The sequence below is a fragment of the Pan paniscus genome, chromosome 19 (assembly GCF_029289425.2).
Source record: "Pan paniscus chromosome 19, NHGRI_mPanPan1-v2.0_pri, whole genome shotgun sequence".
Lineage (NCBI taxonomy): Eukaryota > Metazoa > Chordata > Mammalia > Primates > Hominidae > Pan > Pan paniscus.
Genome location: NC_073268.2, coordinates 67,391,054 through 67,414,166, shown reverse-complemented (window position 1 = coordinate 67,414,166; position 23,113 = coordinate 67,391,054). Strand labels below are relative to the sequence as shown.

Here is a 23,113-nt window from a genome sequence, read left to right as displayed (position 1 = left end):
GATCTCAACTCACTGCAACCTCCACCTCCCAGGCTCTAGTGATCCTCCCACATAGCTGGGACTACAGATGCGTGCCACCACACTCAGCTAATTTTTGTATTTTTTGTAGAGTCAGGGTTTCGTCATGTTGCCCAGGCTGGTCTCAAACTCCTCAACTCCTCAAACTCCTCTGACCACCTCGGCCTCCCAAAGTGCTGGGATTATAGGAGTGAGCCACCATGCCTGGCCCACAATTATTTTTATATGGTTTTTTTGTTTTGTTTTTTTTTGTTTGTTTTTTGTTTTGGTAGAGTGGGAGTCTCACCATGTTGCCCAGGCTGGTCTCAAACTCCTGGGCTCAAGCTATCATCCCACCTCGGCCTCCCAAAGTGCTAGGATTAGGCTGGGTGTGGTGCCTCACGCCTGTAATCTCAGCACTTTGGGAGGCCGAGGTGGGCGGATCACCTGAGTTCAGGAGTTTGAGAACAGCCTGGCCAACATAGCAAAACCCTGTCTCTACTAAAAATACGAAAATTAGCTGGGTGTGGTGGCATGCACCTGTAATCACAGCTACTCAGGAGACTGAGGCAGGAGAATCACTTGAACCCAGGAGGCAGAGGTTGCAGTGAGCCGAGATTGTGCCACTGCACTCCAGCCTGGGCAACAGAGTGAGACCGAGTCTCAAAAAAAAAAGTGCTAGGAATATAGGCATGAGCCACCACGCCCATCCCATAATTAAAAAGAAAAAAGAAATCTAGGCGAGGTACACTGGCTCACACCTGTCATCCCAGTGCTTTGGGATGCAGAGGCAGGACATCCCTTGAGGCAGGGAGGTGGCTCACATCCATAATCCGAGCACTCTGGGAGGCTTGGGTGGGCAGATTGCTTGAGACGAGGAATTAAAGACCAGCCTGGGCAACATGGCAGAACCCCATCTCTACAAAAAAAAACACAAAAATGTTTATGGGATGGTGGCACTTGCCTGTAGTCCCAGCTACTCAGGAGGCCAAGGTGGGAGGATCATCTGAGTGCGGGAGGTGGAGGTTGCAGTGACCCAAGATTGTGCCACTGCACTCCAGCCTGGGTGACAGAGCGAGACTCTGTCTCAAAGCATTTAAAAAAAAAAGAAAGAAAGAAAGAAAATGGTTATTTCTCAGGGCTGCATTTTCATTTATCAAATCTCATTTACCAGAATTTGTGCTAGGGTCTTTTAGGGGGTGTGTATGAGTGTTGTGTCATGTGTCACTGGTTTCTCTTATTTCAAAGACTGAACATTCTTCACGATCTGAAAGGAAAAGAAGAGATTCTTTCGGGATGTTTGACGGTTATGATAGCTGCAGTGAGGACACAAGCAGCAGCTCCAGCTCCGAAGAGAGTGAGGAAGAAGTCGCTCCTTTACCTTCTAATCTCCCGATTATCAAAAACAATGGGCAAGTCTACACATACCCAGATGGTAAATCTGGCATGGGTGAGTATTTATAACCTTCACCTGTTCTACAGCTTTATGTTTAAGGGTGTGTTTTCATTTGGTTTCTTCTGTCATTTCCCCTTCCTTAGAATTATTAAGGGGCAGTTTGAAGAGCTGACGTTTATAATTCGAGATAAGATCACTGAGTTGGTGTTTAACTCTTTATTTTGCCTACCTCCTGGTGGAAAGCAAATACAACAACAACAAAAAAAAAAGGCCAGTGAGAAACTTCATGTGGATATAAATTTAGTAATTAGATAAGAAATGCCTCTGTAACTGAAAGTATAAGTGCATAGGATAATGGGCTTATAAAGTTGAAAGACACATTTGAGGTTGGGCTCCCTCCTCTATATTAATTTCTTATAATTTCTGTTTTAACACAACTGGTGCTTGGATATTCTCTGACTCAGTAAGGAATTTCTCTCTGCCTAAAATCTGGCTTGAAAAAGAAAAAGGAAATGAAAAAGGAAGCAGTTTCATTTCTTAGTATCTCAAATTACTAGAATAGTGTCTTTATTGAACCAAAATTTCCTTCCTCCAACTTTTATCTTTTGGTCTTAGTTTTGCCTTTTTAACTTTGCTTCTGGGAGTCTGGAAAGTTTTGCTTTTTAAAGCTACACAGAATAATTCTAATCCTTGTTCTAATGACATCTTTTTTCTCCACAATAGAACCCTTCGTTCTAGTTTATCTCTAAGGCATACCAAGGAGCCATAGTTGCTTCAACCATTTCTCTCATGGTGTATCCCAGTGATTTAGTTCTTTGATATCCTGGTCACTGTATTCTGGGGATACTTCAGATTATGTGGTAGTAGGGTAACAAGTCATCCTGATTTGCCTGGAACTGTCCTGGTTTTACCATTGAAAGTCCCACATCCTGGAAATGTGGGAACCAAACAAATGGTCACCCTGTGTGAGGCCAGAAAATCGTTCAACCTTTATCTCCCCTTTTCAAGGCACTGTTTCCATTCATGCCACCAAAATTGCTTTAGCTTTCTTGAAAATGATAATGAACTTGTAAATAACTGATGTCCTTTGACCTTTACCACATGAACTAACCCAGTTTAAACCAGTCTTACTGCAGTTAACTTTTTAAACCCAAGATGTAGGACTTTGGATCTCTCTATATAACCTTTTTCTTACTAACTTTCAGTCTTAGAAATTGTTGTTGTTGTTGTTGAGACAGTCTCACTCTGATGCCCAAGCTGGAGTGCAGTGGTGCAGTCTCGGCTCACTGTAGCCTCCACCTCCTGGGTTCAAGCAATTCTCCTGCCTCAGCCTCGCAAGTAGCTGGGACTACAGGCCTGCACCACCATGCCTGGCGTATTTTCATATTTTTAGTAAAGATAGGGTTTCACCATATTGGCCAGGCCGGTCTCAAACTCCTGACCTTAAGCAATCTGCCTGCCTCGGCCTCTCAAAGTGCTGGGATTACTGGGGTGAGCCACCACGCCCAGGCTTTTTTTGTTGTTGTTGTTGAGACAGTCTTGCTGTATTACCCAGGCTGGAATGGCAGCAGCAAGATCTCGACTCACTGCAATCTCTGCCTCCCAAGCTCAGGTGATCCTCTCACCTCACCCTCCCAAGTAGCTGGTACTGTAGGCACATGCTACCATACCTGGCTGATTTTTGTATTTTTTTCAGAGACGGGCAATTTTCACCATATTGCCCAGGCTGGTCTCAAACTCCTGAACTCAAGCGATCCACCTGCCTCAGCCTCCCAAAGTGCTGGGATTACAGGTGTGAGCCACTGCACCCTGCCCAGTCTTAGAAATTTTTTATTGCTAATTCTGTCATCTAATATTGAATGCTGTGTCATCTAATCTTCCAGTTTTATATCATTTTCAGTTTTGATAATTCTGCCCTGTTGGTCCTATTCTAGTCTTTTGGTTAAAAAGATGAATAGCATGGCCAGGTGCGGTGGCTCATGCCTGTAATCCCAGCACTTTGGGAGGCTGAGGCAGGCAGATCATGAGGTCAAGAAATCGAGACCATCCTGGCCAACATGGTGAAACCCCGTCTCTGCGAAAAAAAATTGAAAAAAATTAGCTGGGCATGGTGTCATGTGCCTGTAGTCCCAGCTGTTCAGGAGGCTGAGGCAGGAGAATTGCTTGTACCCGGGAGGCAGAGGTTGCAGTGAGCTGAGATCACGCCCCTGCACTCCAGCCTGGCTGCAGAGCGAGACTTCAAAAAACTAAAAAAAATTATGAACAGCTCAGGGGCTGATAGAGAGTCATGCAGACCATATCAAAAAACTTCATTTATCAGGATTCACTGGGTTTGGTCATCCTCCAGTTAAAACCTACCTGGGTGTCGCTGGGCGTGGTGGCTCACACCTATAATCCTAGTACTTTGGGAGGCTGAGGCGGGCAGATTGCCTAAGCTCAGGAGTTCGAGACCAGCCTGGGCAACATGGTGAAACCCCATCTCTAACAAAAAATTAGCCAGGCATGGTGGCGTGTGCCTGTAATCCCAGCTACTCAGGAGGCTGAGGCAGGAGAATTGCTTGAACCCGGAAGGCGGAGGTTGTAGTGAGCCGAGATGGTGCCACTGCACTCCAGCCTGGGTGACAGAGCGAGACTGTGTCTCAAAAAAAAACAAACAAAACAAAACAAAAAAAACTACCCGTGTCTTCTACTCCAGCTGAAATTTCTCAGTCCTGTTATCAAAGCTACATGAGATTTTATCAAATGTGTTAGCTCCTGTTAGTGTATATCCTTGCCATGGTTTGATTATTACATACCAGCCTAGTAATCCTATCATAAAAGGAAATAACGTTTATTGAAGCTTTGTGTGTGCTAGCATCTGTTTTAAATACTGGAGATAGCAGATGAACAACACAGAATAAGTTTCCTGTCCTGATGGAACTTGCATCCTACTTGTGGGAATTCTAGTTTGACATGTATAATTTCTGGCAAAGATTCACTGTTTCCTTGGGATCACAACTTTTCTATCTAGGTGTTCAGAACGTTCTTTAACAATCTATTCTAGAATTTTTGCAACAGAAAACCGTTTAGTTTTCTCTCCCAGTAGATACCCTTTGTTCACCTGCAATCTTCTGGCACTTTTATCTTTTTTCCATGATTTCTCATAGATTTGTAAGTAAGTACAGTTGTCCCCTGGTATCCATGGGGGATTGGTTCCAAGATTTCCCTCAGATACCAAATTCACAAATGCTCAAATTCCTTATATAAAATGATGTGGTATTTACATATAACTTACGCACATCCTTCCATATACTTTAAATCATGTCTAGATTACTTATAGCTAATACAATGTAAATGCCATGCAAATAATTGTTAATACTATACTGTTTAGAGAATAATAAGAAAAAAACGGTCTGTGTATGGTCAGTACAGATGCAATTTTTTTTTCCCAAAATATTTTCAGTCTGCTTTTGGTTGAATCCACAGATACAGAACCCATGGAAGCACAGAGCCAACCGTACCAGTTACACTACAGGCTTCTCCAGTTTACCTGTTTGGGTGGAGGCTTTAACTCACTAAGGCAGTTATTTGCTATGTTACTTTTTGTTTATCTTTTTTAAACTTCAATTCTTGTGAACCTTGTTCTAATTCTACCTTTCAAATTATTGTCTATTATGCAATAGTAGCCAAGAGTTCTGCTGTTTCCCACTATCACTGATTAATAATAGAGCACCTACGTCAAACTTGTTTTGTTTTTTGTTTGTTTGTTTTGTTTTGTTTTTTGTTTTTGATTCAGGATCTCCTTCTGTTGTCCAGGCGAGAGTGCAGTGGTGCGATCATAGCTCACTGTAACCCTGAACTCCTGGACTTAAGCAGTCCTCCCGCCTCAGCCTCCTGAGTAGCTGGGACTACAGGTGTGTGCTACCATGCCTGGCTCTTTTTTATTTTTATTTTTTGAAGATACTGGATCTTGCTATCTTGCCCAGGCTGGTCCCATACTCCTGGCCTTGAGCCAGTTCTCCTGCCTCGGCCTCCCAAAGTTCTGGGATTACTGGCATGAGTCACTACACCTGGCCTCTACCTCAAACTTTGAACCCATTCCTTTTTTTTGTCCCCTAAACTTAACTTGAAGGAATCCTCATACAGCTCTTAGCATTTTTCCAAGTATTACCTCTTTTTAAGTTTCAACCTTTGCAGTATTTTAAAGGCCTGTGTTATACTTTGTTATTAATCCTCAGTTGTGTGGCACTTGTCATCTTTCAAGTGTAATCATTTCAAAAGCTGGAATTTGTTGTATATGAAAATGCCTGGCACATGGTAAGCACTAAGGAAATGTTGGTTGAATCCAGCGTATCTGCCCTGTTTCTGTTGACCCTTTGTAAAGCCTTTCAGACCTCAAGCCACTATCAGACCTTATAGAGCCCATCACCATGGCACAATACCAGTGTTCTCTCTGACTTCTCTGTGCAGGCTTCTTTATCATTTGTATAGGAGATAGAAGAAATGTTCCAGGCAAATTTTTTAATTAAAACTTTCAGATGGCAGGAGAAATTATTTAAACTGTTAGATGAAGATTGATTTTATTATATCATCATAACACCAGTGTTTTTATTTTGTTAATTAGCTACCTGTGAGATGTGTGGGATGGTTGGCGTCCGAGATGCTTTTTACTCTAAAACAAAGCGTTTCTGTAGCGTTTCATGTTCAAGAAGTTACTCGTCAAACTCCAAGAAGGCAAGCATTTTGGCCAGACTTCAGGTAACGGTACAGAAACTTTCTTACTTAAATCCATTATTTCTATGGCTTTTGCCATTTATCTGTCATTTGACTGTGATTCACTGCACTCCACCTCTGCCCACTCAGTTATGGTTTTATACCACATCTTGAGGAAACATGTGAGCCCCAAAGTTTGTTCAGCCTATAAAATTGAAAAACTATTTTAAATGGATAAGGCATACTATCCAAATAAACTATTATTTGCAGAAGTTAATTAAAATATCCTTTTTCCAAATAAGTATAAACACTTTTTTATATACAGAAATTGAAGACATTTTCCTGTTTCCCCTTGTTTCCTTTTGTGTTAACATCAAGGTAGAATCTTTCAGCATTTGGGGGGAAATAATTTAATCTCTGGTTTTATTTCTCATCGTCCCCGCTTTGTACTTTTTAGTACAATCCATTTGATACATTGACCAATTGTATTTGGTTAATCCAACTAACCTTTTTGACAACGCTCATGGTATGGAAACAAAATCGTCTTGCTTTAAATGTGCATCAGTGCCTACAAAATGACTGGAGACTTGACCATTTGACTAAGTTCTTACTATTGTATTGTAAACTACTTTTTAAAGGCATTAACTTAACTGATTTTTGCAGTATTTTTATTGGATGATCACAGTCTTCTTCTCATTTAATTTATTATTGTGATCATTACATAGCACTGAAAGGGTTATTTAAATCCTCCAAATTAAGGAAATACATCACTTAGATGTATTTCTATATTTCAGATAGACAGTACCTAAAGATCCTGAGCAGTGGTCTGTACCCAAATGGATGGCAGTTTGTCACACTGTGAATTTGGCCCATGATCATTTTGTCATTGATCTTTTGCGTTAGCACTAAAGGTATAAACCTCAGTCACTTGCTCTTTGAACATTAAATTATCTTCTCTTACCATATAAATAGCAATGCTTGGCAACCTGCATGAGTAAATAACCACTGGTTCTATCTACTGTAAGAAGGAATCAAGTATCCACCACAGCCTATATTTTAACATCTTGTGGGATATAATTTTTTATTAACATATTAATTTGCATATTGCTGTTGTAGTCTATGCCAGCTCTGCTACCCATATTAGATAACTACATTGTAGCAGAACTCCAGAAAAAAATTCTCATGTTAAAATTCTTGTATGTTTCCTCTGCTTTAATAATTTTCTAAACCCTCAATGTTTACTTAAGCAGAATGTGTAGTATGCAGTCCAGTTAAATTGTGGTGGTGAGGGGATGAAAAAGAATCCTATTTACTTAACTTTTCTTGTTTTAGGGTAAGCCTCCAACAAAGAAAGCAAAAGTTCTTCAGAAACAACCTTTAGTTGCTAAGCTAGCCGCATATGCTCAGTATCAAGCTACCTTGCAAAATCAAGCAAAGACAAAAGCAGGTAATATTGGTGAATCTGACAGAGGTGAAATATTTGACATTGATTCATTTAGTTTTAATTAATAACATTGTAATTTTGAATTCTGTTTAACTAGCTGTTTCTGTGTCCTGTCAGCACATTACAGCTCTAAGCTTCCTAATAGTTGTTTTGATTTCAATAAATTACTCTAGAAGAGTATAGTTGCATGCATAAGTTCAAGTGCTTTTGGCAGTCTCCTTAATGTTTTTATTTGGTTTATTATTTACTTTTCATGTACAGATTCTTTGAATTGTGAAGATATTAGGCAAAGAAATGGGATGTTCAGCAGGCTTCAAAGGGATTGAGGGAAGAAGAGTAGTAAGAGGAGATTAAGGAAAGGACCATTTCCAATAGATTTTTTTTTTTTTTTTTGGAGACAGAGTCTTGCTCTGTCACTCAGGCTAGAGTCCAGTGGCGTGATCTCGGCTCACTGTAACCTCTGCCTCATGGGTTCGAACAATTCTCATGTCTCAGCCTCCCAAGTAGCTGAGACTACAGGCGCACGCCACCACACTTGGCTTATTTTTGTATTTTTAGTAGAGATAGGGTTTCACCATGTTGGCCAGGCTGGTCTAGAACTCCAGACCTCAAATGATCCACCCACCTCAGCCTCCCAAAGTGCTGGGAATACAGGTGTGAGCCACAGCGCCCAGCCAGAAGATTTTTAATAGAAGTAAATAGAAAGTGAAGCAATAAGTGAGTAAATAATGAGGAGAGCAATAAGAGAGTAAATAGTGAGAAGGGCAATAAGTGAGTAAATAGAAGAGACAATAAGTGAGTAAATAGAAGTAAATAGAAAGTGAGGTAATTAAAAGTGATATGGGGTAGGTATCTCACTGAGGTACATGGCAAGAACTGAATGGAAATAAAAGCACAAAAGCAGCCACAACAGTGTTTGTCATTCTGTACACTTCTCTCAACTTCTCTTTGTTCCCCTTAACCAAAGAGCTTGTACCTCACTTCCTCAGGAGCATGTGTCATGTATAGAACAGTTAAGAAACTCCTGGCCAGGCGTGGTGGCTCACACCTGTAATCCCAGGGCCAAGGCAGGTGGATCACGAGGTCAGGAGTTCAAGACCAGCCTGGCCAATATGGTGAAACCCCGTCTCTACTAAAAATACAAAAATTAGCTGGGTGTGGTGGCATGCACCTGTAGTCCCAGATGCTCGGGAGGCTGAGGCAGGAGAATCACTTGAACCTGGGAAGCAGAAGTTCCAGTGAGCCAAGATCATGCCACTGCACTCCAGCCTAGGTGTCAGAGGGAGACTCAGTCTCAAAAACATAAAGAAACTCCTGTTTGTTTGCAAATATGATATAAGCCAAAGCTCATGCTATTTAGAGAAGTTATTTGATCTTTACATAAAGAAAACGTTCTTTAAATGGGATAAATTAATTTTATGTCCTTTCACACATTTTAACAATGATAACCTTCTTATAAATAAAAGATTTGAGAATTATAATACATCTAAATTTGTTTCATTTTAGCAGTCTCCATGGAAGGTTTCAGCTGGGGTAACTACATCAATAGCAATAGCTTTATAGCAGCTCCGGTTACCTGTTTTAAACATGTAAGTACAGAATTTCTCACCTTATTTTGAAGTACTTAGTCATTGTTTAAATCTGAAGGTACAATAACACCTAAGCATCTTATCCTTAGAAGGTGTTTGTTTTTATGTCTTGTAACTGAAATGCTTCTTTTATTATTATACTTAATAATAGTTAACAAGAACTTCTGTAAGTTTTGTAAGTACAAGTTTCCTATAGAGAAATTGCAGTTTGAAGTTATTTTAAACAGGGAGAAGTACTAGTCTTCTCTTATAAATACTAATTTTCTTTTATATTTATTTATTTTTTAAATTTTTTTGTAAAGACATGGTCTCGCTGTGTTGCCCAGGCTGGTGTCAAACTCCTGGCATCAAGCAGTCCTCCCACCTTTGCCTCCCAAAATGCTGGGATTACAGGTATGAGCCACCATACCCAGCCTCATCAGATGTTCATATTAAGTTGAACTGCTAGCTTTGTCCGGGCACAGTGGCTCAACTGTATTCCTAGCAACTTGGGAGAATGAGGCAGGAGGATCACTTGAGGTCAGGAGTTCAAGACCATCCTGGGCTACAGAGTGAGACTTCTTTTCTACAAAAAATGAAAGTAAATGAAATTGCTAGTATTGTATATCAAAAATATGCATATTGACAATGTCATACGATTTGACCTGACAGAAACCATTCATTATGTATGTTACTTAAATCTGCAATTTGAACTGATAATTCAGAAGAGGAAGGATCTTTTTTCTAATTTTTTTGTCTCCAAATGTTAAGTCACAAAAACAAGGAACTATTAGTAACATAGTATTGTGAGCTGAAATATGTGCTATATATATATATCATGAGAAACCCTTTAAAAGGTTTTCTTTTCAGCAAGTGGATTGTTACAGAGCATTTAAAATAATTTAGAATTATGTTTAAAATTTATCTGATGACAAGTTCTTTCCTTTTGATTATTTTATTCCTTTAGATTTGATTAATTCTGTCCAATACTTGTTTAACCTGACTACAACTTTAATTAATACTTAAAGATCTTTTCTGCTGCTGTACATGTTTAAGAAGAAAAGAGAATTTAGAAAATACATGAACTTTTGTTTGCATTTAACATTTTGTTAACTTAGGGCTCTAGGCCGGGCACGGTGGCTCACGCCTGTAATCCCAGCACTTTGGGAGGCCGAAGCAGGCAGATCACCTGAGGTCGGGAGTTCAAGACCAGCCTGGCCAACATGGTGAAACCCCGTTTCTACTAAAAGTACAAAAATTAGCCAGGGGTGATGGTGGGCACCTGTAGTCCCAGCTACTCGAGAGGCTGAGGCATGAGAATCACTTGAACCCAGGAGGCAGAGGTTGCAGTGAGCTGAGATTACGCCACTGCACTCCAGCCTGGGCAATAGAGCGACACTGAGTCTCAAAAAAAAAAAAAAAATTAGGGCTTTATTTTTAGATAACAGCATGTGAACAAAGCTGAGCTTAGGTTCCTGTTGTAGAAATCTAAGTGAATTTTCACTGATTCATGGCCAGTAAAGGAGTTTGATCAAAGTCAAGCAGGTTAATTTGCTAATTCTCATTCTTGAAAATACAATAATGAAGCCCTTAGTCAGTGACATCTTGCCTTAAATGGAATCTTATTTCTGTGTAAAGTAGGTGATTTATTTTGCTGTAATGTTGATAATAGTGTCACATTTGTGAGAAATATTCCATACACAGCAATAGCAGCTTTAAAGAGAGATCTTTAAAAAGAAAATCTTTAACTCTCTTCTCTTGGGATATTGCTTTCCTGAAGCTCAGAATTAGATTAAGTTCTCAGTTACAGTAACTCTTTCATCTCAGATTCCTGGAACATTTGTCTTTTGTCTCCTTCTGAATGGCCTTTCTCTCTCTTTGTATCTCTTTTTATATTATAAACCATATCAGACTGTTTTCTGTAAGTAGTCAGGGTATTAAAAAAAATGGCATTTCAACCCCAGAAGCATAACATTTTGTTTTCTGTCCAAATCTTTGAATTGTTATACTATATTAAAGTTATTTATGAGAAAATCTCTATGGTAATAATGAACTTGATTGACTTTGTTCAATTCTGCCTTTTTTGAGATTGAAATGTTCTATCAGGGAATCAAGCAGCTAACCTTACCACATGATTAATGATAAGAATGTGGAGCCTCTGCTTTCTCACTCAGAAGTGAGGCATCTGTTTCTCAATTATGTGGACCCAGTGCCTTCCTGTTCCATTTACCTCTCTTTACTGCCTTCTTATCAAACAGGAAAAATCTGTCTTAGTAATTCCTTGGTATGTTTTTGTACAAAGAGCTTGCTCTCTTAACTGGCATATTCATTTGAAGCCATTTTGTTAAGGGGGCCACACTTAATTGCTGCACTTGATTTTGTCCTTTAGAGTTGACTCTTCCTGGTTGTCCCCTCCGAAACAGTTTTCTGGGTCTCTAAGGAGAGTTACTAGCTTTGTCTTTAGAAAACCTATAGTCAGGAGCTACTAGGAGTACAAGATCCCGCCTTGTATCATCAAAGTCTTCTAAGACTTGATACTTGCTCTGAAACTGGTTCATTAGTCAGGAAGGCCTCTTTGTTCCAGACTCTACACCTGCCTTCTCTTCTACTTGAGTACAAGTCGGGAGCCTTTCCTGCTCCTAGGGGATTCTTTTTCAAACATAATTTATGAAAGAACACCCAGCATGTAACATGTAACACGGAAGCGGAGCTGTTGTGATTGAGTCAGGAATTGGGATGGGGACGCTGTCAGAGCCCTGGCTTCTTTAACTTAACCCAACCTCTTCTTCTAGAATAAGGATCCCAGATAAATACTTTCTGTTTTCCAGCACTTAGATATTATTGTGATTAGTTCTAAAATCATAGAATTTCAAGAATATAATTCTTCTTTCCATGGTCTGTCTGTAAGCTTCTAAGAAAGAACTTTCTACAGAGTAGATCATAGGACTATATCTTTTTTGATAATTCCTGTAACTATTTATAGTGGCTTATACTCAGTCACTCAATTACAACAGTATTGGACAATTTTTTTTTTATAATCGGCAATGGAAATCAAGCCCTAGTTGACATTTAATATATCTACTTAGGCTGGGGACAATGGTTTATACCTGTAATCCCAACACTTTGGGAGGCCAAGGTAGGAAGATGGCTTGAGGCCAGGAGTTTGAGGCCTGCCTGGTCAACATAGCAAGACCTTGTCTCTACAAAAGTGTGTGTGTATGTGTATGTGTATATATATATATGATGTGCATATATACATATGTGTGTATGTATATATATGTGTGTGTTTATACATATATATATACACACATACACACACACATATATACTACTTAAAAATCTGTGTATTATGATTGGCCGATATGTCTTTTATTGTATCTAGGGGTTAGTTTTTCAGACCTTTTATTTAAGTATCATAATTGCCCTTTTTTTTTTTTTTTTTTTTCTTTTCTTTACTTGCCATACGTTGGCAAGAATTCCCCTTTTCTCTAACAAAAATCTTAGACCTCAGAACACAGGATAAGAGGAAACTGCATTGATTGTTCTGGCAGAGATGGGGTGTTGCTGCCAGAGCCTTGGCTCCTGACATTTGAACACCCCATCGTTGGCAGTTCCTGAGGCTGGAAACCACTAAAATTGGGTAATATCACTTTTAATTAATCCTAAATCACAAAGCTAGAAGGCATCTTTAAAATCATCTGGTTCAGCTAGTCCGTCTCTTATAAATGAAGAATACTTGCTACTTTGTTGAGTAGCTGGACTATAATTTTCAGCTTTGGGCTTTAACCCATTTTTCATAATGCAAGTCTTTTTTTTTTTTTTAATGTGCTTTTTAATTAAGCCCCTAAGAGCAGTATCCATATCTATCCTAATGGTGGAAAAATCTCCAAAATAGTAATACAGTATTATATGCCAGTTAGGTGCAATGTATAGATCAAAGAAATTCACAGATTATTTTCTATTAGTAATTTAACTTTAACTCAGCAGAGCCTCCAGTTGATGTCTGTATATTCAGAACATTTGGCTTTAAAGCACTCTAGCCAAGAGCAGTGGCTCACGCCTGTAATCCCAGCATTTTGGGAGGCCAAGGCAGGAGGATCAGTTGAGCCCAGGAGTTTGAGACTAGCATGAGCAACATAGTGAGACCTCATTTCTACAAAAAAATTAGCTGGGCATGGTGGCACATGCCTGTAGTCCCAGCTACTCAGGAGGCTGAAGGGGAAGGATTGCTTGAGCCCAGGAGGTCAGGGCTGCAGTTAGCCCTGATCATACCACTGCACTCCAGCCTAGGTGACAGAATGAGACACTGTCTCAAAAAATAAATAAAAATAAACGCTCTTCAGGCCAGGCACGGTGACTCACGCCTGTAATCCCAGCACTTTGGGAGGCCGAGGCAGGCGGATCACAAGGTCAGCAGTTCAAGACCAGCCTGATCAACATGGTGAAACCCCGTCTCTACTAAAAATAGAAAAAAAATTAGCTAGACTTGGGAGGCTGAGGCAGGAGAATTGCTTGAAACCGGAAGGTGGAGGTTGCAGTGAGCCGAGATTGCGCCACTGCACTCTAGCCTGGGCAATAAGAGCAAAATTCCATCTCAAAAATAAATAAATTAATTAATTAAGCACTCTTCATTATTTCTTAATTACTTAAAGACTAAATTGAAGCACTTCTATTTCCCATTATTTGCCATGTGAAATCAAGTAAAACTTTTTTTTTTCCTAGGTATTGTAGCACGGGCTAAAATGTATAAATGTACATAAAGTCATTTTCTTTCAGTTTTATATTTACAGACTTCAGATTTCTTCTGTTTGGTACCTAAACTAATAATCTCATGTCTTATTGATGATGTCTTTACTAAGATCAGAAATGTTGAAATCATCCCATTTTCTCCCTCAAATACAGTTGTAGTTTGTACCTAAAAAAAAAAAAAAAAGTCATTTGTACACATAGATGCAGAAACTTTTCAGCTGAGTTTATCATACATTTTCTTTTCTTCTCTTTTCTTTTTGAGGCGGAGTCTCACTCTTTCAGTCAGGCTGGAGTGCAGTGGTGTGATCTCGACTCACTGCAACCTCTGCTTCCCGGGTTCAATCAATTCTCCTGCCTCAGCCTCCTGAGTAGCTGGGATTACAGGCCCACGCAACCACACTCGGCTAATTTTTGTATTTTTAGTAGAGACAAGGTTTCACCACGTTGGTCAGGCTGGTCTCGAACTCCTGACCTCATGATCTGTCCACCTCGGCCTCCCAAAGTGCTGGGATTACAGGTGTGAGCCACCATGCCCGGCCACATACTTTTTCATTCTGCCTCCACAGATACCCTCTTGTTACTTACGTGACATACTCTAATCCTCTTTTTTTGCCTGACTTATGTGTATGTCAGCTTTTTTGAAGGGATAAAGTTACCATGTTTTTTTGCAGTGTGTATCCCATATACTTTTAGGTTTTAAGGAAAGAAAAATAAAGGCCCTTTTGTGTATGTACAGTAGCAATAGTTTATAGTAAAACTCATTATCTATTTCTCAGTTATGTGCTTATTAGTAAAATCTTTTTCAAGTAGAGTCATTTTTGTTTTTTTTTTTCCCTAGTCGTGACCCCACACACAGGACTCTATTAAAGGTTAGAAATAAATCATAATACTTCATCTCCATTTTAACGAAAGTTAAAATCTTCAATGTAGCATTCTAGATTGCAGGATTTTCCTTCTAATGGAAATAAAACTTAAATTAGTTTCTGGTACTTCTTAGTGCTCCATCTCAGTTAGCTAGTCTGGGTGTTGCCATGAAATAAATTCTCTGCGGGAAAGCAGTGGACTCTAACATAATAAACATCACCTGTCTTGTCTTTTTTTTTATTTTAACAGTCTCACTCCTGTTGCCCAGGCTAGAGTCCAGTAGCACTATTACAGCTCACTGCAGCTTCAACTTCTTGGGCTCAGGTGACTCTCCCACCTCAGCCTCACAAGTAGCTGGGATGGGACTACAGGCACACACCACCATGCCTAGATAATTTTTTGTATTAATTTTTTTCTATTTTTAGTAAAGACGGGGTTTCGCCATGTTGCCCAGGCTGTTGCAAACTGCTGGGTACAAGCAATCCTCCCACCTTGGCCTCCCAAAGTACTGGGATTACAGGCATGAGCCATCATGCCTGGCCCTGTCTTTCCGTTGTTTTAAAGAAAGCCTAACTTAATTTTTTTTTTCCTTTTTTTTTTTTCTTTTTTTTTTTTTCTGAGATGTAGTCTTGCTCTGTCACCCAGGCTGGAGTGTAATGGCACCATCTTGGCTCACTGCAAACTCCGCCTCCTGGGTTCAAGCAATTCTTGTGTCTCAGCCTCCTGACTAGCTGGGACTACAGGTGCGTGCCACCACACCCGGCTAATTTTTGTATTTTGGGTAGAGACAGGGTTTCACCTTGTTGGTCAGGCTGGTCTTGAACTCCTGGCCTCAAGTGATCTGCCCACCTTGGCCTCCCAAAGTCCTTGGCGTGAGCCACCACACCATGCCAATTCTTTAGTGATATTGGTTTAATATGTTTTTTTAAAAATAATTATGGACTGTTTTATGCGTGGTGGTGGTGGTGGTGGTGGTGGTGTTGTTTTGAGACAGAGTCTTGCTCTGTTGCCCAGGCTGGAGTGCAGTAGCACAATCTTGGCTTACTGCAGCCTCTGCCTCCTGGGTTCAAGTGATTCTCCTGCCTCAGCCTCCCAAGTAGCTAGAACTACAGGCATGTGCCACCATACCCAGCTAATTTTTGTATTTTTAATAGAGACAGGATTTCTCCATGTTGGCCAGGCTGCTCTTGAACTCCTGACCTCAGGTGATCCACCTGCCTCAGCCTCCGAAAGTGCTGGGATTACAGGCGTGAGCCACCACACCTGGCTGCCTTTCAAATTAGTAACCAGTGCTTCCTATCTTTTTACATATACATAGCATTATCTCAGCCTTAATCTTACTTCCACCCTAGGCCTCCCATTTTCCTTTTTGTCCTCTCCTTGGACTCCCCATCTGCCTGCTACCACCACCCCAAAAGATAGATTCTGGTATCAAATCAAAAGATGAGTAGAGGACAGGCACAGTGGCTCATGCCTGTAATCCCAGTACTTTGGGAGGCTGAGGCAGGCAGATCGTCTGAGGTCACAAGTTAGAGAACAGCCTGGCCAACATGGCAAAACTAAAAATACAAAAATTAGCCAGGCTTGGTGGCATGCGCCTGTAATCCCAGCTACTCGGGAGGCTGAGGCAAGAGAATGGCTTGGACCCAGGAGGCGGAGGTTGCAGTGAGCCGAGATCGCGCCACTTCACTCCAGCCTGGGCGACAGAGTAAGACTCTGTCTCAAAAAAAAGGTGAGTGGACTTTATGGAGAAGGCAGGAACAGTTTTTCTTTTCTTTTTCTACTTTCTACCAGAAAATTCTGTAAGTAGTTAGGAACTCTCATTTCTTTCTACTTAATTTTCTGTAATGTTTTCTCCCCTTCCAAATAATATTTCATCATCCTCTGCTAGATGTACTTTGCCTGTTAGTCTGAAGACATTTTGATGATGGCTTTTTGTACATTTGCCATCTCATTGGGATAAATTATTCCTTCTTGGTTACCTATATGCAACCTCAGGTCTTGTCTCTGCCCACTTACAGATTAATATTAAAGATTGTATGGTTGTCTTTGGTTGGCAGCTCTGCAGAGGGAAATCTGTATCTCTGCCATAAAGCATCGTGTGTGCAGTGCATCAACCTCCTGAGAGTCTGAATACTAGCCAGCTGAGCTGTTGGACCATCTGGGAATGATCTTGAAGTACAGCAAATGAGACTTCCCACCCACTTATTTTCTTACAGTCATGTGGAGGTTGTCATACATTTGTGTTGGGGACCCCTCAGCATTTGGATTTGGCCATGTCCTGCAGGACCTGATGACAGCTTACCTTGCAGGGAAGGAGAGTCGCTCCCAGATAGCCCTCACGAGTGGCCCTGGAGCAGGAAGTGGTGGAGCAGATCTTCCTTGTTTGGGAGGAGCCTGAGGTGGACCTCGCGTCCTGAGTCTGGAAGGTAAATTTGTTGTTACCTGTAAATTATGGTTCTGCTAGTTCATGCTATGCCAATCCAGACTTTCAGAGGTATCCCTCCTGCCAGCAAGAGAAGACAGATGACTTGGACGAAGATGGCTGTCAAGCCCTGGGTCATTTAGTCTTCCACACTTAAGAATATTCATTTTAAACAAAAGGGCAGACATATCTATGAAATTACCGTATTATTTCAACACATTGAGCACATACTATGCTATGACCGTGGTGCTCTTTCTTGTTGATGTTTTTGTTTCTTCACTTTTTTTCTTAGAATGAACCATATGGATTGGTTTAAGAGGGCCTAGCAGAACCACAACCTTACAGGCAAGAACAAATGTCACTTTCTGCTACTTTCTCCTATACCAATCCAGACTGTAGGGACCAAAACACAGTATCCTCCACCAAAGTGAACATTATTTTTTAAGCAAGCATATTGACATTTTGTTTTTTTTAATAAAATAATATTAAAAGTTTTCTCCCAACAAATGTTAAGGCTTTAAAAAAATAAAAGTCTATGACACATTTAGCTCAAAAAGGAGTACTGTATGCCAAACTTACTTACCAGTGTGCCAACCTGACCCCCAGCTCATTAGCATAAGCACGCCTCTTTCTTCTCAGTGAAAAATAAACCCAATTCACAGATTTGGTAACCAGACAGAGGGATGGATGCTGCACTGCATTCATTTAACTGCATCTATCTACTCGAGTAGGTACATCCTCACAGAAATGAATACATGATCTTTGTGTTAATATATGTTAGTTTATTCTATGTTACCTGTCTTCTTTCTAGTTTCTCCTTTTTGATCATATCTGCTGGCAATAGGGATGGCCCTACAGTCTAGAATGATATAGGGGAAAGATAGCAGAACCTGAAGAGTCCAGTCTTTCAGTTTAAAGAAGAGGTAGTCACAATGAATATATTATTTTTTGCACAAGTCGGGGAGATAGTTATATGTACCCTTCCAGAACCGCAAATAGTTGAGCTAGTCCATTTCTCCAGGTTACTGAGGTAAACTCATTACTTACTACTTAAACCAGTAGCCATTAATTGATTCTGTCTTTGGTTTCTAGACTTATCCAACTTCAGTATTTGACATTCTCTTCCTCTCCTTCAGAAATTCCAGAAACTACTGAGAGGGTAGGGGTTGAATGTTGTTTTAGGCTAATCCTCCTGTTGGGTGAGCATCCACCAAAGTAGGAGGGGCCTTGCATGAAGGACATTTGCCTAATGTTCAAATTGGCTAGTTCATGTAACTCCTAGATATCTTTGCTCATCTTTGAGCTTTGAGGCTATTTTGGTTTTTCCTGATTTGTTCATACTCTCAAGTCTTTTATAACCTCACATAATCCTTTTCTTTATGATCAACGTTCTAAATTTAATGAGGAACTGATTGTCCAGAGCAACACAAACTGTTTAGTGTTATCAGCATTTATATTCTTAAATTTGCTTATTTGATTTAATTTACCATTGCATAAGTTCCAAGTAATTGTGAATTGCCTTGAGTTTTAAAGATTAAAATATAATGGAAACAGTACTTTGGGAACATCTGTTAGATTTCGGAAAATCCCTTCATGATGCTCATTTAATTGATTTTCCGAGTCCCCATCTTAACCATTTGCTGTGGGAGGCTAGTGATTACCGGTTCTAACATTGGAAGTTTTCTCTTTATAGTAATTTCTACATGAGAAATTTTGAAATAATAACTTAAATAGTTTACCATGGTACTCATCTCCAAAACTCTTCAACTCCACCTTCTTAATAACTTGATCCAGTGCTTTTCCCTCATGTCCATCTATGTGGACTAGATTTCTAATCTATGAATTTAATTTAAATTGAAAATTTTCATTTCTCTTATTCATGTTGTTGGAAACCACATTGCTGATTGGAATTGTTTTTCTTTCTGCTCTTAGGCCAGATCTTTTAAAATTAGAAATTAGGGTAAAGTGTATTCACTCAGTACATATTAAAAATTTCTTAAATCAGTTTAATCCTATTAAATCTGCTATCGAGTTTGTAATTCCACTCATAGAAAAATCGCTGCTTAAATCTCGTATTAGGACAGTATCAGATTTTGAAGTCAGCATGAATCTAGTCTAATATATGTGAATTTTCTCTTTATCTTGTTTGTCCCTGAAACTGGCTTTTTCCAGATAGAATTCTAGGAAACAAACGGAATTAAAATGACATTTTTAGTTTAATATTCCTATTATTGATGGTACTGCTTAATTTTCATTGATATGTTTTAGGCTTTATGTTAATAAGACAATAATTTAATGATTTTTATATGACAGGCACCTATGGGGACCTGCTGGGGTGATATCTCAGAAAATGTGAGAGTAGAAGTTCCCAATACAGACTGCAGCCTACCTACCAAAGTCTTCTGGATTGCTGGAATTGTAAAATTAGCAGGTGAAAAGCATGAATAATAATTTAGTAGAAAATGCAGAGATCCTTGTAACCTTTCGTAAAAAAAACACGTTTATAAATTTTGCAAGTATTGCCAAATAAAAAATATGTTATGATATAGGGCAGGGGTTGGCAAATTGTTTTCTGTGAAAAGCCAAACAAATGTTTTCAACTTTGCAGGCCATATGATCTCTGTCACAGCTATCCGTCTCTATCATTATAGCATGAAAGCACCCTTAGCAATACATAAACAAATGGACATGATTGTGTTCCAGTAGAACTTTATTTACAGGAAATTTGAATTTCATATAATTGTTATGTATCATGAAATATCCTTTTTTTCTTTCCATTAAAAATATAAAAGTAATTCTTAGATCACAGCCATAAAAATAATCCAGCAATAGACCAGATATTTAGGCCATAATATATATGTTACTTTGAAAAGTAACAAAAGTTGAGGTACTAAAAAAAGTGGTAAGAGCTGGCCACAGTGACTCATGCCTGTAATCCCAGCTTTTAGGGAGGCAGAGGCGGGAGGTTAGCTTGAGCCTAGGAGTTCAAGACCCACCTGGGCAAAATAGCGAGATCCATTCTCCATTTAAAAAAAATAAAAGTGGTAAGAACCTTAATACCAAATTGATACAAGTGTTGATAATTTTATACATCTTGGGTTCTTCCATTCTCTTTATTCCCACTGCCTCCACCATACCAAGCCCTTTACTGCTCATGAAGTAAACATGTTAGGAATCTACTATGGTAGACAATGTGGACAAAAGATGATGTCCAGAAGTATAAGACTTGTATTTTTTCCAGCATGTTCACATCGGCCAAATGTTGACTACTACCAGGCATTAATATGACAAGGTACTCAGTGAGTAGTGTAGTAGGGCATTGTGGAGGAGAGGCAGGCAGCCACTCATAAGAAAAGTTATCTTCGATTACTACTGTGACAGATTTTTAACTCCTACTCTCTCTAGTTTTATTTCCGGCATTCTCCTCAAAACACACTGTAGACTGCTCTGTTGTGTACTGCTAATTGACTTAATTTACCTAAAAATTATTTTAATTTTATTTTTCTGTTGAAGCATCTTTTATGGCCTCTTTGTACTTAAAGGATCAAGATGGCCAGCATTTATGACTATTGATGAGTTGCACCATATACCACATGCCAGATGTATTGTAGTTCTCCAGCATAAATGATCTGTTGTGATGAGGCCAGTCTCCCTCTCCCTTTCATACAGCATGTTTTTGTCACCTCTGTGCCTTGGGTTACTCTTGCAAGAGTGTCCCATCTCTGTACTGAACTGTACTACTACCCAAGTCAATTCCCCATCTTTTTCTTGAAACATTTTCCCAGCTGTATAAGCATTCACTAAATGCTTGTATTATTCTGTACACTGTAATTTAAAACAACAGCATATTATTTTTGCCCTGGGTGTTTAAGATAGTTACATTTAAATAGCTCTTAAGATCAGTGCATTTACTATCCAAAAATTACTTCTGCCTTCCATCTCCGATTTTACATTTCTGTTTTATCTAACTGCATCATGTATCTTCTTTTAAGCCACTTTAATGCCATTGTAGAAGTGAGCCTAATGTTAACCAGAAGCTAGAGTTCAGCAGTAATTAGCAAACTCATAAATTGTTCTGAGAAATTATTGAATTTTAAAACTGAACATTTAAGGCTATAAATTTTCACAAACATGAAAATGCTGACTAAACTTGTCTCCTAACCTGAAATACACATATATTGGCCTTTTTCTGTTTCATTAAAGGCCTTAAATTAAATCATAATCTTTTATCAACATAAAGTTTATAGAATTATAAATAGGATATATTACATATTTTTTGTACTTTCCAAGAATAAGCCTTCCTATTTGCCTAGGACATAGTTTTTAACTCATTTTACATAATTTTCTTTGTGTTTATTGAACTTTTTACCTGGCATATGCAAATCTTATTTCTAAATACATACGACAGAAAAATTTAGATTCTTAAAGTAGCCACATTCAAATTACCCAGGAGTAATTGGCCACCTAAGCAGCTGGATAAAGCAATTTCTTTGAAATACATTTCAAGGCCAGGCACAGTGGCTCATGCCTGTAATCCCAGCCCTTTGGGAGGCCAAGGCAGGCAGATCACCTGAGGTTGAGAGTTCGAGACTAGCCTGGCCAACATGGTGAAACCCCATCTCTACAAAATACAAAAATTAGCTGGGCATGGTGGCACACGCCTGTAATTCCAGCTACTCAAGAGGCTGAGGCAGGTGAATCACTTGAACCCAGGAGGCAGAGGTTGCAGTGAGCCAAGATCACACCACTGCACTCCAGCCTGGGCGATAGAGCAAGACCCTGTCTTCATAAAATAAAAAAAAAAAAATATATATATATATATATATATATAAAATAAATATATAATATGTATTTTATATGTTTATATGCTTATACATAAATATGTATGTTATATGTATAATTACATATATATGCCTGTAATCCCAGCTACTTAGGAGGCTGAGGTAGGAGAATCGCTTGAACCCAGGAGGCCAAGGTTGTAGTAAGGCAAGATTGCACCACTGCACTCCAGCCTAGGCAACAGAGCAAGACTCCATCTCAAAAAAGAAAAGAAAAAGAAATTATGGGTACAATTGAAATACATGTAAGGATGCCATGCTCTGAAAACAGTTGAACTGTTTGCACTGAACAGATGGTTCTCAAAGTTTGGTTCATAGACCAGCAGCAACAGCATCACCTGAGGACTTGTTAAAAAGGCATATTCTCAGTTCCACCCAAGATCTACAAAATCAGAATCTCTGGAGTGGGACCTAGCCATCTGTCTGTTAACAAACCCTGCAGGTGATTGTATTGCAGATAGACACTAGTTTGACAACTGCTATCAGATGCTGTATTGTTTTATTTAATTTTATTTTCTTACTATGTAGTGATTTATTTCTGGGTTTCAGGTTACAATGCCCTTTTAAGATATGAAGGATTTGAAAATGACTCTGGTCTGGACTTCTGGTGCAATATATGTGGTTCTGATATCCATCCAGTTGGTTGGTGTGCAGCCAGCGGAAAACCTCTTGTTCCTCCTAGAAGTAAGTAGTTTATTTACCCTTACCGTAATTTTTTTATATGTGTACTTTAATGCTATTTTACACATAGTAATGTTAGAGTAATATGGAAATTAAAGGCCGGGCATGGCCGCTCACACCTGTAATCCCAGCACTTTGGGAGGCCAAGGCAGTCGGATCACTTGAGGTCAGGAGTTTGAGACCAGCCTGACCAACATGGCAAAACCCCATCTCAACTTCTCCCTAGCTGGGCATGGTGGTGCGTGCCTGTACTCAGGAGGCTGAGGCAGAAGAATCGCTTGAACCGGGGAGATGGAGGTTGCAGTGAGCCAAGATCACGCCACTGCACTCCAGCCTGGGCAACAGAGTGAGACTCCATCTCAAAAAAAAAGCAAGAAATTGAAATAGTTTTTTTGGTGTTAAGCAGCTTTTTGCTGGCAAGGCATATACTTGCTTTCTCTATATTTGTTACTTTTCAGA

At 39.5% G+C, this 23,113-nt stretch overlaps 1 protein-coding gene across 18 annotated transcripts in view; it reads left to right on the top strand.

The window, feature by feature from the left end:
- Positions 1-23,113, top strand: part of MBTD1 (mbt domain containing 1) — an 84,255-nt gene that overhangs the window by 35,254 nt on the left and 25,888 nt on the right. For 8 of the 18 annotated variants that reach the window (XM_055101600.2, XM_055101605.2, XM_055101601.2 and 5 more), the window contains 6 exons: positions 1,246-1,447; positions 5,997-6,130; positions 7,418-7,532; positions 9,036-9,118; positions 19,449-19,566; positions 22,523-22,657. In XM_055101600.2, coding sequence (XP_054957575.1) covers positions 1,294-1,447; positions 5,997-6,130; positions 7,418-7,532; positions 9,036-9,118; positions 19,449-19,566; positions 22,523-22,657 — 739 coding nt within the window. In that variant the 5' untranslated portion in view covers positions 1,246-1,293. Of the gene's footprint in view, positions 1-1,245; positions 1,448-5,996; positions 6,137-6,845; positions 6,997-7,417; positions 7,533-9,035; positions 9,119-17,022; positions 17,140-19,448; positions 19,567-22,522; positions 22,658-23,113 lie in introns of those variants that run through there. The other 10 variants (XM_034942493.3, XM_034942491.3, XM_034942490.3 and 7 more) reach the window with 5 other exon arrangements.